This window comes from Nannospalax galili, unplaced genomic scaffold (assembly GCF_000622305.1).
Source record: "Nannospalax galili isolate Female #2095 unplaced genomic scaffold, S.galili_v1.0 scaffold110, whole genome shotgun sequence".
Taxonomy (NCBI): domain Eukaryota; kingdom Metazoa; phylum Chordata; class Mammalia; order Rodentia; family Spalacidae; genus Nannospalax; species Nannospalax galili.
In genome coordinates this window covers 1387905-1406844 of record NW_008328707.1, presented here as the reverse complement: position 1 = coordinate 1406844, position 18940 = coordinate 1387905, and the positions used below count along the sequence as shown (strand labels likewise).

Below are 18940 nucleotides of genomic sequence, written 5' to 3'. Positions count from 1 at the left end.
TTCATCATTCAGGAGTGTGTTGTTTAATCTCCATGTGTTCGTGTGGTGATTTTGGCTTCTTCCGGTGTTGATTGTAAGCTTTATTGCACTGTGGTCTGATAGAACACATGGAATTATTTCAATCTTTTTGTATTTGCTGACCTTTGTTTTGTGCCCCAGTATATGGCCGATTTTGGAGAAATTTCCATGGGGTGCTGAGTAGAACGTATGTCCTTTGGTGTTTGGGTGGAATACTCGGTAGATATCTGTTAAGTCCATTTGATATATGGTATTGTTTAATTCAAATGTCTCTCTGTTAACTCTCTACTCTGTTGACCTATCTAATGGAGACAGTATGGTATTGAAGTCCCCTAGTATTAATGAGTTGGGATTAATCCGGGTCGTAAAGTCCTGTAGTACTGTTTTTATGAAGTTGGGTGCACCAGAGTTTGGTGAATATGTGTTCATGATTGTAATGTCTTGTTGATTTATTGTTCTTTTGATCAGAATGGAGTGGCCCTCTTTATCTCTTCTGATTAGTTTTAAAGTCTATTTTGTCCAATATTAAACTGCAACGCCTGCTTTTTTCTTAGTATCATTTACTTGGTATATTTTTTTCCAATCCTTCACTCTTTAAGATAGTTTCTGTCCTTGAAAGTGAGATGAGTTTCTTGTAGACAACAAAAAGATGGGTTTTGTTTCTTAATCCATTTCTTTTGACTGGGGAGTTCAGTCTGTTAATATTTAAAGTTATTAATGAAAGCTGAGTATTGAATCATGTCATTTTTATTTCTGTGTGCATTGTTGATACTTTTCCACAGTTATACCTTCATTGAATTTCTTTCCGCAGCTCCTTGGGTATAGTCATTCCTTTCTTCAGCTCTTTGTATTGCTTCCAGAACCCTCTGAAAGCCTGGTGTTGTGGACATGAATTCCTTCAGCCCATTTATGTCATGGAAGATTCTCCTTTCCCCTTCGACTATAATAGATATTTTGGCTGGGTATAGTAATCTGGGTTGACATCTGTGGCCATTTAAAACTAGGAATACTTTGGTCCATGCTCTTCTGGCTTTCATAGTTTGCACTGAAAAGTCAGCTGTAATCCTGATGGGTTTTCCTTTATATGTGACTTCTTGTTTCTCTTTTGCAGCTTTCAGTATTGTCTCTTTGTTTTGTACATGTAGTGTTTTTACTATGATGTGCCATGGAGAGTTTTTTTTCTGGTCTTGTGTGTTTGGTGTTCTATATGCTACTTGTATTTTTATGGGCATGTCTTTCTTTAATTTTGGGAAATTTTCTTCCACGATTCTGTTGAAGAACTGGTCCATGCGATTATCTTCGGATTCTTCTCCTTCCTGGGTGCCTATGATTTGTAAGTTTGGTCTTTTTATGGTGTCACACAATTCCTGCATATTCCATTCTTTTGATTTCTTAACTTTTTCATCTTTGCTTCAGTTGTCTAGTTCATCAGTTTAACTTCCAGTCTTGATCCTCTGTTTTCCATTTCATTAATCCTATTGGTGAGGCCTTTCTAATTGGCTTACTGAGTGTTTCACTTTCTTCTTCATTTCATCCTGAGTAGGCTCGATATTTCTAGCTCTTTTCTGAATTCATTCAGAAGTTCATCCCTATCTTCCTTCAGTTCTTTGTGTGTTCTTTAAATTCACTGAATTCTTTTATCATGTTTATAATTGTTCTTTTGAGTTCCATGTCCTGCATTATCTCTAGGGGCTTCTCATTGTACTCCTCTAGAGGACTATTGGTATTTGGTGGGGATATGTTATTTTGGTTTTTCATGTTACTATTTTTTCTCTGTGATTTAGACATGTGAATTTCTTTTGTAGTTTCTGATTCTTGTGTGAGACCCAAGTCTTCAAGTGTAGGTCTGCTTCTTTTTGTAAACTTTATGTGTCTTTGCGGTTTACTTTGGGGGCATGAAAAGATGGTTTCTCTAAGCTTCTGGTTCTCTCTTTTGATTTTATATTGGAGTGGCCAGATTGCTTTTGTCTTCAGGAGTTCCCACAGAGGCCCAAGTCAGATGAGGATCAGATGCTCTCGGGGTTTCTCCTAAAGTCTGGATCCCTCCCCAAAAGATTTTGGCCTCAGGAATTTGGGGGTTGGACTAGGCTGGGAGCAGGGCCCAGGAAAGATGCTGGTCTCGGGCAGCTGGTGGCCATGCCACCCAGAGATGCAAAGAGAGATAGTGGTGGGAAGAGGCCCCCAGGGCTCCTGGGGACTGCACTGAGGAACTAGGTTGGTCTGGATGCAAAGGATCAGGAAGCAGAAAGGTCAGCCCCAGCATCCAGGAAAGAGGCTGGTGGGTTGTGCAGACCAGGGAAGTAGAGGGATGTGAGGGCAGGACCTCAGGGCTCCTCCCTAGGGTTCCTCTAGGGCTCCTCTCCGGGAGGGAGAGAGGCTGGAGTGTTGGGCAGACCAGGGAAGCAGAGGGAGGTGAGGGCGGGGCCAAGCCTAGAGTCCTCCTGGAGACCCAAGAAGGACTGGGTTGGTCTGGATGCAAAGGATCAGGAAGCAGTGGTCGTTCCCCCACTTGGGTCACCAAGACATGGAATGGGACAGGATCCAGGCTAGGAGGAGAGATGGGTTGGGGAGATGGGAGGGTGAATGAGGCTGGGGGAGTCAAGGCACAGAGGGCCCGATCGACCTACCCCAGAGAGAGGCCTGTGGATTGTGCAGGCCCAGGGGAGCAGAGGGAGGTCTCATTTCTACATTTTTAAAAAGAATTGTGAATGGAATTTTTAACTGGTTTCTCAGCAAGCTCATAATTGGTATATAGAAAGGCTAGTTTCTATATCCTATTATTTTTGCTGCAAGTGTTTATCAGGTCTGAGTTTTCAGGAAGTCTTTAGGGTCTTTATTAAGTATAAAATCAAGTCATCCAAAATTTAACTTCTTCCTTTCCTATTTGCCTCATTTTTCTTTCTTTCTCTTGTCTTACTGCTCTAAGGCTTCAAGCACTATATCCAATAAAAGTGTGAGTAAGCACCCTTATTTTGTTACTGATTTTAGAGGAAATGTTTTTAGTTTTTCCCCACTTACAATTATGTTGACTACAGTACTTGTCACACATAGCTTTTATTGTGTCAAGATGAGGTCTTTCTATTCTGACTTTTTTCAGGCTTTTATTATAAAGGGATGTTGTACTCTTGTCAAAGGCGTGTTCTGTACATGTTGGGATTATCATGAAATTTTTGTCCTTAAGTTTCTTTATGTATTATTCTATGTTTATTGATTTGTGAATATTGAATCAATCTTCCATCCCTGAGGTGCAGTCAACTTATTCATACTGTATGGTTTTTCTTAATGTGTTTCTGAATTTGGTTTGTTCACATTTTATTGAGAATTTCTGATTCTACATTCATCCAGGGGAACTGGTCTATATATTTCTGTTGTATCCTTATCTAGTTTTGTTATAAGGGCAATACTGGCTTTACAGAACGAGTATGGTAGTGTTCTTTCCCTCTCTATTTTGTAGAATAGTCTGAGAATTATTGGTGTTGGGTTTTTCCTTAAAGATTTGGTAGAATTCAGCAGTGAATGACTCCTGTCCTAGGTTTTCCTTTGCGGGGAGACTTTTATTACTGCTTTGATGTCATTGCTTATATGAATCTGTTTAGGTTGTTAATAGATTCTTTAACTGTAAAGGCCCTATGTCTTTGGGAATTTATCCACATCATCTAGATTTTCCAGTATTTAGGGATATGTTTCAAAGTGTTCTCTACAGATGTTCTGGATTTCATTGAAATTTACTGCATTGTTACCTTCTCATCTCTAATTTTATTGATAATGGGTCTTCTCCATTTTCTGGTTAGGCTAGGGTTTGTCAACATTGTTTATTTAAGGAATTAACTTTTGTTCAATTGATACCATGCATTGTTTACATTTCATTTATTTTTGCCCTGATTATTTCTTGTTACATAGTGCCTTTTAATTAGGCATTTTCTTATTTTCTTAGGGCTTTGAAATGCATCATTAGGTCATTTACTTGAGATCTGATTTTTTTAATGTAAGTACTTGTATAAACTTTCCTCCTATAACTATCATAGCTATATCTCAGAGGGTATAATAAGTTGTATTATCATTTTTATTTGGTTATAGGAAGTTTTTAAAATTTTCTGCCTGATTTTCTCAATAATCTATGCCTCATTCAACAGTATATTGTTCAGGGTTTTGGCAGTATCTTGTGATTTCTCTTACTGTTAAATTCTAGTTTTACTCTGCTATTATCTGATGGATGATGGAGATTATTTCAATTTTTGTGGCTTAGAATGTGATCTACTTAGAGGAAGTTCCACAAGATGCTGAAAGGAATATGCAATCCATGTCTGTTGGATGGAATACTCTGAAGTTCAGTTGTTCTATGATGTAGTTTAACTCTCACTTTTCTTCATTAACTTTTAGTTTGAATGCTCAATTCAAAGATGACAGAGGAGTATTGGAGTCACCCATTATAATTCTTTCAAAACCTGACTTTTCATGTTATTTGCTTTTATTTTATGAAATTAGAAGATCCAACATTCAGTGCATATATATTTACAATTGTTAGATTTTCTTGATTAATTATTCCCTTCATTGATATGTAGTGGCCTTCTTTATCTCTTCAGGGCTTTTTGTTTTTGGTTTTTTAGTCTACTTTATCAGATATCAGAAGAGCCATGTCAGCTTGTTCACAGTTTCCATTTGTTTTATAGGTTGCTTTCTATCCTTTGACTCTCTCAGTCTGTGGGTTATCTTTGCCACTGAGGTATCTTTCTAGAAGACAGCAGATAGTTGGATCTTGTTTTCAATCCAGTCGGCTGGTCTGCATCATTTTTAAAAATACTTTATTGTTTTATGTGTATGCATGTATTGCCTGTGTGTAGGTTAAGTGCACCCATGTTGTGCAATGCCCGTGGAGGACAGAAGAGGCTGTCGGATCCCCTGGAACTGGAGTTACAGACAGTTGTTAGCTGCCATGTGGGTGCTGGGATTCAAACCCAGGTCTTCTGCAAGAACAACCAGTATTCTTAACTGCATCTTTTAACATGTGAATTAAGTTCATTTGCATTTAAGGTTATTATTGAGTGGGGCTTGCTGATTCCTGTGGTTTTGTTGTGGGTTTGTTTTTTTTTTCTGGTTGATTGGATTTTTTTCTCTTCCTCTCCTACTAGCATTAGGGGTTTCTAATTGCTGTGTTGGACAAAACGAGTTCTTTCCTATCTTGTTTTTGTTCATATAGTCCTCTCATGGACTTTATTCTTTCCTTGTTCCTATGTTGAGACTGTCTCAACTTCTTCCTCTGTGTACAGCATTCTTTTGAGCATTTTCTCCAATGATGGCTTTGTTGTAATGAATTGCTTTAGTTTGTGTGTGTCTTGAAATTCCCCTATTTCTCCATTAATTTTAAAAAGTAGATTATCTGTGGGGACTAGAGAGATGGCTCAGCGGTTAAGAGCACTGGCTACTCTTGCAGAGGACCTGGGTTCGAATCCCAGCACCCACATGGTGGATAACTCTCCATAGCCCCAGTTCCAGGGAATCCAATGCCCTCTTCTGACATCCATGGGTGTTACATGACACAGGCGCACTTACATATATGCAGGCAATACACTCATATGCATAAAATAATAAAATAGTTTTTAAAAATAGATTATTTGTATAAACAAATCGTGGTTGGCAGTTCTTTATTTACAGAGCTTGAAATATACTGTTCCATGCTTTCTTGGTTTTTAGAGTTACTGATGAGAGATATGATTCTGATATGTTTGCCTTTTGGGTTGGCATTTTTCCAATATGCTTTCAGCACTGTTTCTTTGCTTGTATTTCTGGCATCTTGACTATTACATATTGTACAGATGTTCCTCCATTCACTTCGTTAATTTTCTTATCTAAGTCTTGAATTAATTTTCTTACTTCATTCATCTGCTTATGAGTCCTCTACGTGGTCACTGATCCTTCTTAAAAGTGGGACCCTGAAATCTTATTCTGGTATTTGATTAAACTGTGGTGCTATTAAACATCCTGAACTGTGTACAGCAGCTGTATAAGTGTGCCGATATTAGAAAACCCTTGTCTTCTGATTTACCTTAGTCTTCGCTGGTCTCTGTGCAGAATGTCTGGAGTCCTTACTACTCTTCTCACCACTAGAATTGGCCAATGCCAGGGAAAAGATCAAAATTTTATCACAGTGTATTTTATTGGGGTCTTGTTAAGGTGGTTTGTTTTTCTAGTATTTTTGATCTTCATATGCATAGCTATTTTAAATTTATTTTTAATAACAAAATTTGACTATTATTTTTCTCATAATAGTTTTAAATTGTGGTCCTGTTTTGTGACTTTCTGCTCTACTCAATTTTTTACTGTGAAAGGGTCCCAATCATCAGCATTCTCATCTTTCCCTTGACAGTAGAAAAATAGCTTGCAGTTATAAATAGTGCCATTGATGAAGTAAGCAACTACTGACAGCAAGTTCTGTGAGCATTATGATTTACAGAGAACAGTCTGGGAAATATGACAGGAAACAACACTAAGGAAATCCATACCAAGCATCTATATTTCTACCATCCAAGTGTCAACTTGAACCATTCAGTTCTGCTATTCTTCTTAACTTTTCAGAATTAAGCCATTTAACAGATGATTAAGTTCTCAGACTAAGCAAACTCCTATGCCTTCATTGGTAAGGACAGATATGACTAAACTAAATCATGGCTCTCTCAAGAAGTTTATAGCATTGCTGGGAAGAGATATTTGGGAACGACTAAGACATTACTACCTACTACACAACTGTTCATCTAAGTACACTACTTGAGGAATTTAGAATCCACACTAAAATATTTTTAAATCTTTTATCAGAAACTTAAAATACTTTGGATGAGCTGAGTCACCAGGTCAAATACTATAATGTAAAACATGCAGTAATAATGGAATCAAAAGCAAATTATATTGCTTAATTTTAAGAACTCTAGATTTGCATGCTATTTAGTTTACTACAAAAATTGAAGTTTGAGGTTTTTTTTTTTTTTTTTGGAGCTGAGGACCAAACCCAGGGCCTTGTGCTTGCTAGGCAAGTTCTCTACCACTGAGCTAAATCCCCAAACCCTTGAAGTTCAAGTTTTAACGAACCTTACTTTACATTCTTGTACCATGTTTATATAATTTTTTATTTTATATAGTAATGGTCTTTTTATAAATAATTGCTGCTATTCTCATCATTTAAGAGATGAGAGATATAAGAGGAATGTTAAAATAATTTGTAGTTTCACAGCAAATCTGTGCAGGAACTTTATAGCACTGCTTCTATCCAGTGGTCTAGATGACACTACACTTTCCTTGACAATGTTCCCTGATGGGTAACTTATCCATGTATCAGAAACTTAAGATGTGCCTGAATTAATTTTTTTTCAATTCTTGTTAACCACTTTCTGACAAAAGAACTATTCATTTTAAGAATAGCAATTTGTGGATTTCCTCAGGAACATTCAGAGAGATGCAGTTATTTTGTAATACTTTATAATTTTATGTTTTTCAATTATGCCAACAAAACTATTTTATTGGTGAAAAATTATCTTATTTGTTCCATAGAACCTGGCAACATGTCAGTTGCAGCACAATATAAGTGGCCAAAAATATTTTCTGAATTAAACTATTTTACCAATCTCTTCTCTGGTTTATCTGATGAATAATAAATTCACTTTATGAAATTTTAAGAGTTCAAATAACCAGAGGTGAGAAAATTCTTGCTTCTGTCAGTTAATTTACTAACTGAAAGTCAGTGGTACTGTACCAGAAATAAACTAGCTTGGTAAAATTCGTGACTGTGAAGAAAACATGAACTGTGGAATAAAGTATATATTTGCTTTAAAAGAAGTCTGTGAATGAGGGTCTTGTACTTGGGAAGAGGTAAGAAAGCAGCATATTGTTCAAAGAAGGAAAGAATTTAGAGTGAAGGCTTGAAAATGCAATGAGAATAATTAAATAGACATTTTTGTAAGGAGGTATAATACACATGTGTCAATCAAGTACAAGAAGATTATGAGTTAGGGAAATAGCTCAGTGGGTGAAGTGCTTTCCATGCATGTGAGGCCCTGAGTTAGGATCCTCAGAACCCATGTAAATGCCAGATGCAGCAGTGCAGTTGTCTGCAATCCCTGTGTGCCTATGGGAAGAGGGGAGGCAAAGACAGGACAACTCAGACACTTGTGAGACAGCTAGCCTGGCATACATAGCAGTGAACGACTAGCGACCCTGTCTCAAACAGGGTGGAAGGAGAGAACCAAAACCCAAGGTTGTACTCTGACCTCCACATGCAAGTTATGGCATGTGTCCACACTCACACATACTAATACACACACATCATACATACATACACAGAATTTTAAAAAGAGGATTATACATATATATATATACATATATATATATACACATGTACATACTAGAGATGTGAATTAGGTAACTGAAATGAAAATTGGGGGAGAATATTCATACTGCTAATGATTAGACATTTTGAAAGTCAGCACTTTATTTCTACTTTGTTTCTCACAGTATTCCTGGTTAATCTGTTTTGCTTGAATTTCATCTCTCATTTCATTCCCTCTATCAAAAACCACACACACACACACACACACACACACACACACACACACACACAAATTGTTTTCTGCGCTTTGTATACAAAGCATGGAGCCAACTGGCTCTAGAGAGCCCCTAACAATGATACCGCCAATTCACTAGAAGTGTGTTTTATACTCTTGATCAGGAACTCCTAAAAGAATCTTGAAAAACAAATGAGACTTTGTGTCAGTTATCAGTTTGTTGCCTCCCATCCTAAAATCCATATCACTGCCTTTCCTGCTAAAATGGACCTGGGCCATTTTAATTTTTTCCCTTTGTGAGCTAGCATGACATCAAGTTTTGCCAGTAGAAGGCACAGGAGAAAAGCTGTGGGGTGGAGCAGGGGTGGGGGTGGTGATGGTCTTTCTTCATTAGAGCAGGCTTGCTCTGTGGAATCCTTCTGCCCACACAACTTCTCTAGCATCTGAATCACCCACCACACTGGCATTGCCCCTTCTGGTTCTTTCAGCATGGGCAACTGCTCCTGTCTTGTACATGGTTTCTTATATCAAACTCCCCCAGTATACAGAGCTTCTCCAGTACCTGTTACTGAAGAGGGAACAGCTTCTCCTGCACCAGTTTTCCCAGCACACTCAACTTCCCAAGAGTCCAGTTGCTGCATCAAGAGTAGCAAATTGGGAGCCAGGCTCCTGAACTGTCAGGTGCTTTCAATGTACAGTGATCAACAGCACCAAGGGCCCAGTGTCCTCCCTGGCAATCCTCTCAGGTGATTTGGAGGCACCTGCCTCCACTGGGGCACCACTCTGCCAGTAGCTTTCCCTGCCACCCAAAAGGGTAAATTGCCAGTAAATTCCAGCAGGCAAATTTCTAGCTGAAAAGCTTTATTTCTAGAAGGTTGCAGCATCATGGCATTGCCACAAGTTCTCTGCCATGCAGGAGCTATACTCATGCCCTCTCCTCAACCCTGGAGAAAGAGAGTAGAGGTGGGAGTGAGGAGGAGGCTTTTCCTGGGTCTCTACTTAGCCCTCAGGATACTGGTTACCATTCCTCCCTTCTAGATTCTTCAGAATACCCCTTCCTTCATGCAAGCAAATCCCTCATTGCTCCAATCCTCTGCTAAAGATCATAACTCTTTATACTAAACATTCCTGTTCAAGCAACTCTGCGGGTTCTAAACTCTGATTGCTTGCTGACTGATACTTTTGTCTTCATATCTCTTAAGAACTAAAATGTCTTGTCAGAAATTTAAATAACTGCAAAAATGAATTTTCAGTTGTTTTAGATTCTGTATACATGCATAAAATATATTGTTGTGAAAACCTTAGATCTACACATGTCCATTATTAATGAGTAGAGATATCAACCATATGAAGTAATTTGCAAACCCAGTCCTCACCAACAAATCAATCAACTTGAACTATTTTCGGTCCTAAGCAACAAGAAAAACCCCAAACCTTTCATTTCTTTCATTTTCTCTCTTTTGAATGAACAGGCTGATACATGTTCTTACAGAAACACACTTAAGTGATCAGGTAAAAAATGGAAACACAGACAGAGACAGACAAGCGGTGAGATGGGGGAAGGGGTGTTGATGCATGCCAGGAGGCTTGCAAAGATAAAACCCTATCTTAGTCTTTTCTGCCATTGCATTTTGCCTTGCCTTCATGGATCTGGTCTCCCAAAGCTATGCATCCCTGAGAGTATAACCAGGAACAATAAGTCCCAGTGATTATTGGGATAGATGTAAAGTGTGACATTTCTCTGTTGAAGTGGAAGAAAAGTAATCATAACAGAGACAGGAGGGCGAAGCAGAGACTACCGACACCCTGAGATGCCAACTGCACAAGACTAATGAATTACTCCACCTCCACAGAGTAAAGTCCTTCCAAATAGACAAGAAATCAAGAAGAGAGAAGCAAACAAAAAGTATGATTAAAAAGTGAAACCATATTCCTCAAAAATTTATAAAATGCAAGTTTTCCTTTTAAGAATGCTAAAGGAAACAGAGGCAATGTCACAACCAATGTGGAACATGGCTCTCATGAGTACCTCTGTTTGGATAAGGGTCTTGCTTTTAGGATTTAGACTCAAAATCTCACATGGGTTAAATCCTTCCTTTAGTGGTTCTGTTTCTTATTTAAAACAGTAAGTTTTTCTTCTATCCAGTACTTTAGTGAATCACATGATTGGGAAAGAGATGGAAAATCTTAAACAAAAAGCAAAAGGGATATGGCCAGTTTTCAACCATTTGGGATATTAACAAGTCTAACATGGCTCAGCAACTATCTAAAGTGTTATACCAACTCTTATGGTTGGAATGGAAGTGGGTGTGCGTTTTGAGAGGAAAATAGGTGACAATTTGAAGGGTCGGTTTTTTAACACTAAGAAAAATTATGTAAGAATTCAGAACAGATTCTTAACTAACACTAATGCGCAAAAACGTTTGCATAGGGGCTGGAGAGATGGCTCAGCAGTTAAGAGCATTGACTGCTCTTGCAGAGGACCCAGGTTTGAGTCCCAGCACCCACATGGTTGTTAACAATTATCTGTAGCTCCAGTTCCAGGGGATCTGATGCCTTCTGACCTCCGCAGGTATTGTATGACATGGGTGCACTTACACACAAGCAGGCAATACACTCATACACATAAAATAAAAATACTAAAATTTGGCCGGGCATAGTGGTGCACACCTTTAATCCCAGCACTTGGGAGGCAGAGGCAGGCAGATCTTTGTGAGTTCGAGGCCAGCCTGGTCTACATAGTGAGTTTCAGGACAGCTGGGGCTACAGGGAGACCTTGTCTCAAAAAGACAAAAAAAAAAAAAAACCCTAAAAACTAAAATTTAAAAAGAAAGTTTGTGTAATTTAAGAAAAGTTTGAAAGACTTTAAAATTTCAAGGAAATTACTATTTCCTGTTATTCCAGGAATATCGGTACATGAGAGTGTCTTAAAGGAGACACATTTATGGAAAGAAATAAAGTATATTTTGCATGCTACAAACATCAGATTCTTGTTTTTCATTTATCCTACAAAACCTTTGATTCTATTTTAGGTAAACAACATTTACTCTGAAGTAAGGTCTCCATCTTTACTCTCCCAGATCATCTATTCCATGAAGCATGCAGAGCTTCTACACCTAGATAAAATGGATTTTTGACAAAGGTTGTTGTCCTTCCCCCAGTAAGATCTATACTCTCCAGAACGTGCTTCAGAATTTACTACTTTGGTCAAAAAGTCTATATGCTGATTGCTTTATGGCAAACTGTTAGGATCTTTAAAACATATTTTGGATCAATCCAAAAAAAATGATAATCTCATATATACTATTATCTCCTATGTGTAAAATACTGTTTTATGTTTCATGTTTACTTCAAATACAGGTGTTTACCTTCACTGTGGAAATATAAATGGCCTTCTTGGCTCTGCTGGATATTTTTTGTTTTTTGTTTATTTGTTTTGTTTTGTTTTGTTTTTGGCAGTCTCCCTAGTCCCAGCATGCCTGGACATTACAATGTGAACCAGTGTAGCCTCAATCTCACAAAGATCCACCTGCCTCTACCTCCCCAGTACTGGGATTAAAGGTGAGCACTAGCATGCCTGGCATCTTGCTGGATATTTTTTAATCTGAAAGTTGCACACAAACTTGCAATATGGTCAATAAATGAATTTAGAGTCATCATTTGAAGGTAAAAAATTAATAAATACACAAACATACCTCACCAAAATCTTTCCTACCCCTGCTAAGGCAATGGTTACTGAGATAGAACAAGTTAATGCTGGGTATTTTAAAATTCTAAACAGTGCAAAATATGTCAGTCTACTGCACTAGTAATTCATCAGGAGAGGTAATAATTATTTTTGTTTTTCAAGAATAAACAGATATAGAAAAAGACAGAATGAAGTTCAGGGAAGGAGAGATTCCAAGGATTTTCTGCTATACGTAGTACACCCACACCTACTGATTTCCAGTGTACTTACTTGAACAATGGAGTTCCACAAACAACACATTTATATATTCCAGGATCCTTGTGATGTGTGTATTCTCCTTCAAAGGCACTAATAAACAGTAAACAGATCATCAAAAAACATTAATGAAATTAGCATTACTTCTTATAAAACACATTTGCTTAAAATACATTTCTCTAATAAATCTTTTCAGACCTTTTTGCCCTAAAATGAGAACAGACCATACATATGGAAATCTGAAAAATACAGATATATTTCAAATCTATACAATAAAATTCTCATATTAACTACTCAGAACTAGTGCAGGTTATACATTTTTAAAAAATCAAGTCATCTAGTTGCATAATGCCTAGAGTTTTTTGCTATTTTTTAAGGTTTTATTTATAGAAGGAACATTATTGCATAAGCTGTCTGCTCCTCTATACCATTCAAGAGTGGAGAAAATGGAGGAGGGTCCAAGACTTCGCGTGGAAGGAGTCTTATTTTTTGGTTTGAAAAGGAATATTGCAGCTTTAAGGGAATATTTTTCTAAGTTAACAATCTTAAAGGCTAGGGGGTCACTCAGCTAATACAAATCAGCTGTGGTAGCCCAACAAAAAGTCTATGTGCTCTGCAGCTTGTTTTTATTATCCTTGCACCCTCTTTACGAGGTCCAATTTTTTTATAAACAGAATTTTTAAGAATGACCTAATCTCTGGTTGTTTGTGTGCATTAAATCATTTTGCTAGTCGTGCACACAACAGGATGGGCAGAAGTCCTCTGCATCGAGACTGTAGCCCAGCACTGGCTCAGAGATTCAACATTTAGTAAATTCAGTAACCAGTAGATTCTGTGACAGGAAGAGTGTGTTGCCTATTAGCAAGGATCCCATGTGTGGTAAAGAGCCCTTTCAGCTCATGAATGAAAACACAAAGTTACATCATTAATAAATCTGGATCAGAGGTAAGTTCACAGCTTTGTGCCAAGCACCATGGTATAAATTAGACAACAAAATCATTGGACCTTGGCAAGTTACTTTTGAGTTGGAATCAGCTGAGAGATACTTTATTCACTAAAAACAGTCTTGGAAGTGAACAAACTTTTTTCTTTCAGGATGTAGGGCGAATTTCCAAGGACCAAAGCCATGTGAGGGCAGTTATTGAAAATTTTTGACATTCCAACCACAAATGAGCCAATAAATACTTTCTCCACATGTGCTTCAAAAAGAAATTGGAGTCGGGTGGAAAGGAACTAAATTATGCTACCTTCTGTTTGCGGCCAAAACGTCTATACTTACAATGGCCGCCTTCAGAATTTCAGCATCCTGGCACAGCTCCACGTCGCTCATGGTTTTGCTTACTGTGATGTCTTCCCCAAAAATGTACCTAAATCGCTATTACTTCCACACATTTTGTTGTAAACTAAAAACAGGCCCTTAACAAAAACCCTATGACTTTATATAAGATAGAGCGTTCATTAAGTGGAGGAAAAACAATAAAATTTAGGCTTAACCTAAACAATGTCATTTGCAACTTTTTCAAAGATACTAATTTGCAGACTCTCAGCTGGTAAATACAGAATTCTTAATAAATTAGCAAGGAAGAAGACTCCAGGAAAAGAAAGAAAAGTAGCTCCTGCTTACTGACTGTTCTTTACTGCACACATTACCTTTCGGTCCCTTTCTCCTGAGTGACATGGTATTGCAGGGGTGTCAGCCGCTTCCTCAGTTCCTGCTGGGAAAAGACCACCTTACAGTTCTTTTTATCCCTACATGACCCTGGAAAGAGAGAGGATATGGGAGAAAGAGGCATTTTTTAGCTTGAATCCTAAATAATTGCTTTGGCTGGCCGCCACATCTCGGTTTCTATGGTGCCTGTCAATGACCAGACCAGTCCCTAATGCACTAGAAAATCTTACCTGAGCTGCAGCTGATTATTTCTCTAAGTTCAAAAGAATGTACATCAAGATCCAAGTGATTCCTCTGGAGCAGTGACAATGTGGGACAGTCACAACTGTGATACTCACTGGACATTTGCAAGATCACGTGATATATCCTTTCTATCACCTGATTTATATCACCCCTTTTAAAATGAATTCAATAGCACACGTATCTGCAAGTATTCACACTGTATATATTAGATGATGGGCATATTAAGTCAAACTCTCCATTCAATAGTTTTGCAACTCGAAGCCATTTCATTCGATCTTCATTATGGATTTAACTGCCATCTGTTTGCTTTCCTAAGAACCCTAAAGATATAGTTTCTACAAGTTGGAATTGCTGTTTTCTGTGATTCTGTCAGACTCTTCACTAGGTTATGTAGGGTCCTTAGAAATAAGTGCTTTCCTGAAAACTGCATCTCACCATGTGGGCAAAAAGCTTTCAGTAGACTACACAAGAAGGCATTTGTTTAAAGCAATGCAGATTCAAGAAATTTCAAAGACAGAAAAAGTAGGAAGAAAAGACAAAGAAAATCATAAGCATGACTGTGATTTTAATTAGAGGCTTATACTTTATTTTTACAAAGTCTATCTAGGAAGATTTCACTGATTAAGTGCTTCTGAACTGATGAAATTATTTTAATGTAACTCTAATAGCAAAGGCAGCTTTTTATTTCGTCCTATGCAGACTGCAGGATAATGTTCAGGCAACACCTATTTATATATAGTTTTTATTTTACCTGTGCAAGTGATTGAAAAGAAATCTAACTCCAGAACAGGGCAGCAGTTACTCACTGCAGTAAAATTCCTTTGTCTGTCATCCATCACAGTGCAAAAGAAGCTCCCAGGTGGATTTAGCTGCAAAGATTTTTGGCTATATTTTGAAATTTCTAAAAGAAAGCCTTCTTGGTGCCTGAATATTAAATTCACCTTCTATTGAAATATAACAAAATAGGATTCAGGAGTGGAAATGTTTCTTTTTTTATTCTTCAAGGCACCTAACATCACAGAATATGAAATCACTGAGGTTAAACTCAGCAAAAATTAACCAGTTATCCTGATTGTGGGACTGAAGAGAGGTATCAGCTTCCAGAATCAGGGCCACCAAGAAAGACTGCTGGTTCTCTATTAGAAAATAAGAGAGGCAGAAAAAGGACAAACCAAAGCCAAACAGAAAGATAACCTTGGCTAGGCACTTCTGCACTTCATAGCCTGGTCATCTCTTGTCCTAGAAAGAGCCCCAGGAACACCTGGCACATCAGGAATGGCATTGAGAGCTTCCATCTATGGAGTCCATAAAACACCAGGTTTCATCCTGGTGTCAGTAACCCTATTTATATTCTTACTGCTGCTTAAGGAGTAGATAGAAATGTTTCCCTGATTAATATTTGATCAACCTGAATGAAGAAGGGTTGTTTTTTACCTAAATCGGTGCACAGTGATAGGTGAATTTCTGTTCACTTTCCTGGAAGCTTCCTAAAAGTTATTTTGTTTTTATTTATTTGTAGGAAAAGTATTTTTGTTATTTTTTTCCAAAAGTTCATTAATTAGAAACTTAACATGACAAATTATCTTGGTTAAAATTATTCGTTCCAATGGAATCAATAATTAAAATCTGTGCAATCAGAATTAAGCAATTCTGTCCAAAATATTTTTGGTTAATATATGTTCATTCATACAAAAAGAGACCAATTGTGTTCCCAAAGCTGAGAGAAGTAAGCTACCCATCTGTATGTCATTTAGTACAAGAGAAGCAACTGCAGGTTTAAATTACATGGTATTGGATTGCAATCTCCTAACATTGCATGCTTTTCTGCTTTTTTACCTTGAGTCATTTACTAAGGAGTGTTCATAAAAAGTAGCTTAAAGCACATATGCTTGCAAATCGCTTAGGCAAAGATGTTTCTCTCTTTTTCATTCTGCCTCTCTGAAAAATCTCTCTTTTCTGAAGAAAAAGGTTAAAACTGTTGGTCAGTATTGATGAACCATGTCAAGTATTTGTCGAGGGGGGAAGGTAAAATTGAAAACATCTGATTGAAGTAAATAATACAAACATAAAAGCTTTACTGGTGAATGAAGGGTATTGAAGAGACTTTATTTCATAGATTAGAAATTACTTTTGATCTAAACATTCTTAAAAACAGATTGTTTTCCACTCCGAACCATCTCTAACTGTGCTACAGAAACCTCGTTTGAATGGTGAACTCTGAAAGAGTGCTGCTGTGCTCCTCTGTTAGGCTCCGGCTTATTTGGGAGGGGAGTAAAGGTTTCATTCCAGCTTTCTTTGTCTTTCAAGAACCACTAAAGCAGTATTCACACAAATTTTGTAGGAATGTGCCCCATGTCATAGCCTACAAATTATTTGGTTTTGGTGCACCTAAAGGTCATCTTTCAAATTAGCAAACTTTTCCTACATCCTGGCTTTTCAACCTTAAATACAAATATTGTTTCCTAACTGTGAGGTTTGCTCTTAAGAAATGCTAGTGATTGTTTAAAGTTGTCAAACTTTATACACTTTTATTCTTTGGTCATACTGTTTTCTCAAAATAATTAGGCTTTTAAGTATGCCTAATAGCAAAAGGAAGTATATACACACAAGGAACGATTACTGTGATTTCATATTAAACAACTCAATGGGAAGTTAGTCAGATTTTAATAAATGTCTTGCCATATACAATAATAATAAGTCAAAAAACAGCATACGTAAACACAGAAAAGCTTCACTTTTGTCTCTGATTTCCCTGTTCCCTATCAGATTGACTTTTCTAAAGTCATATGGTGCCACTGTTAATTTTGAAGATATCATTACATTTTGAAATTCTAGAGTAATTCATTGCATGGTTTCCTTTTACTATCTTCACTTAGGTACTGTAATTTTCTTATTACCCAAGGTAATTTAACATTAGTATTATATGACATCTGTTCAATGACCTCTAAATTGGCTTAGAAGTATGTTAGGGAGAGATGTTTCCCTTTATTTAAATGTTTAATAGCGTACTTTGAAGGCATGAGTACACATACACGTGCAACACAGTTATGTCTGAGAGAGTAATATTACCCTTTGTTATCTAACCCTAGCCCATCCCCTATAGTGTATCTTTGGTACTGATTGGCTATATCTTGAACCCAATCCACAGGATTTATATACTGAAATATACCCACAGTCTTTTTTTATATATATATTGAGGCATCTTCCATGTTGTTGCCTACAGGCAGAATTGTTTTAAAACTCTGATAAGAAGCTCCTGTTCTAAATGGAAAAAGATAAAAGACACGGTAAGATTTCTCTCGCTGAGCAGGGTGACGTGGCACGTGCCTGTAATCCCAGCACTGGGGCAGTTGAGTCAGGAAGATGGAAAGGTTCAGGCCAACCTCAGAAGCACAGCAAGATATTATCTCAATGCCCCACTCCCTAAAAAAGGTTTGCTTTCTGTTCTGCCTACTTCCCAATCTGTGACCTCAGATAAGTAAAGTGCTCCACCAGACTTGATAGTCTAAGGAAAATCCTATCTGAGTAAATGCAGAAATCACAGAGAATTATGAAGTTAAAAGTGCATTTAAAAGGTAGCCACTTAGATGGCTCTGTGTGCTTCACTACTTTGCTGGTAATTATTTTTCGGTACTAATTCCCTCAGAGTGAGCTAGAGAGATGGCTCAGTGGTTAAGAGCACTGGCTGCTCTTGCAGCCATCCCAGGTTCAGTTCCCAGCACCCACATGATGCCTCACAACCACCTGTAACTCCAGTTCCAGGGGATCTGAGCCCTTCTACTGGCCTCTTTGGGCATTGCATACACATATTGCACATGCATACATGCAGGCAAAACACTCAGACACATAAAATAAAAATGGATAAATTTCTAAAAGGAATTCCCTCAGAACAGTTTTTTTTTCTAACAAGTTATCTTCAAAAATAGGAAATAAAGGAAAATGAACTAAAAATTTAGTCCTAATATACAGACCATGTGCATTTCTAGGCATATAATTTTTGAAAGTAGGTATCTATTGTGCCCATTTTACAGACATAGAAACTGAGGCCCACAGAGATTATCACATAACTTACTAAGTAGGCACTGCAACTCAAGCCTATAGTTATTTGACCATAAACTCATACATATTTCTCAGAGGAAAGAGATTATGCTACAACTTTCTTCTTTCTTCTCATATTAGGCAATAAATTTCAGTTTAAAAAACTATCGTTAACAAGAGAATAAGGGGGAAAGTAATAATCATGGCAATACATGAGAGAAAAGTAAATACATCCGCCTATAGCCAACTCCCACTTTCCCTACAGCCATTTCTTCTGCAGAGAGTCAGGGACAAGTTCATACAGGATTCTCACCAGCTCTATAAAATGTTGAAAGGCTTTTTAACTTCCTGTTAAGTAGTAAACCAGATCTATTACCTAAATGCTTAGAGCACTTTTAAATCATAAATTTTAATTTTTCAGTGTGGAAAAAAAGCAAAATAAAACTAAACTTAAAGGTCTCATAACTTTAATTTTGGTCC

At 37.4% G+C, this 18940-nt stretch overlaps 1 protein-coding gene across 2 annotated transcripts in view; it reads right to left on the bottom strand.

Moving 5' to 3' along the window:
* The window catches only part of Msrb3 (methionine sulfoxide reductase B3), a 159875-nt gene that overhangs the window by 94875 nt on the left and 46060 nt on the right, over positions 1-18940 (bottom strand). For both annotated transcript variants that reach the window (XM_029561532.1, XM_008829076.3), the window contains 2 exons: positions 14161-14269; positions 12526-12603 (listed from right to left, as the gene is read on the bottom strand). In XM_029561532.1, the coding sequence (XP_029417392.1) occupies positions 12526-12603; positions 14161-14269 (187 nt within the window). The remainder of the gene's footprint in view (positions 1-12525; positions 12604-14160; positions 14270-18940) is intronic.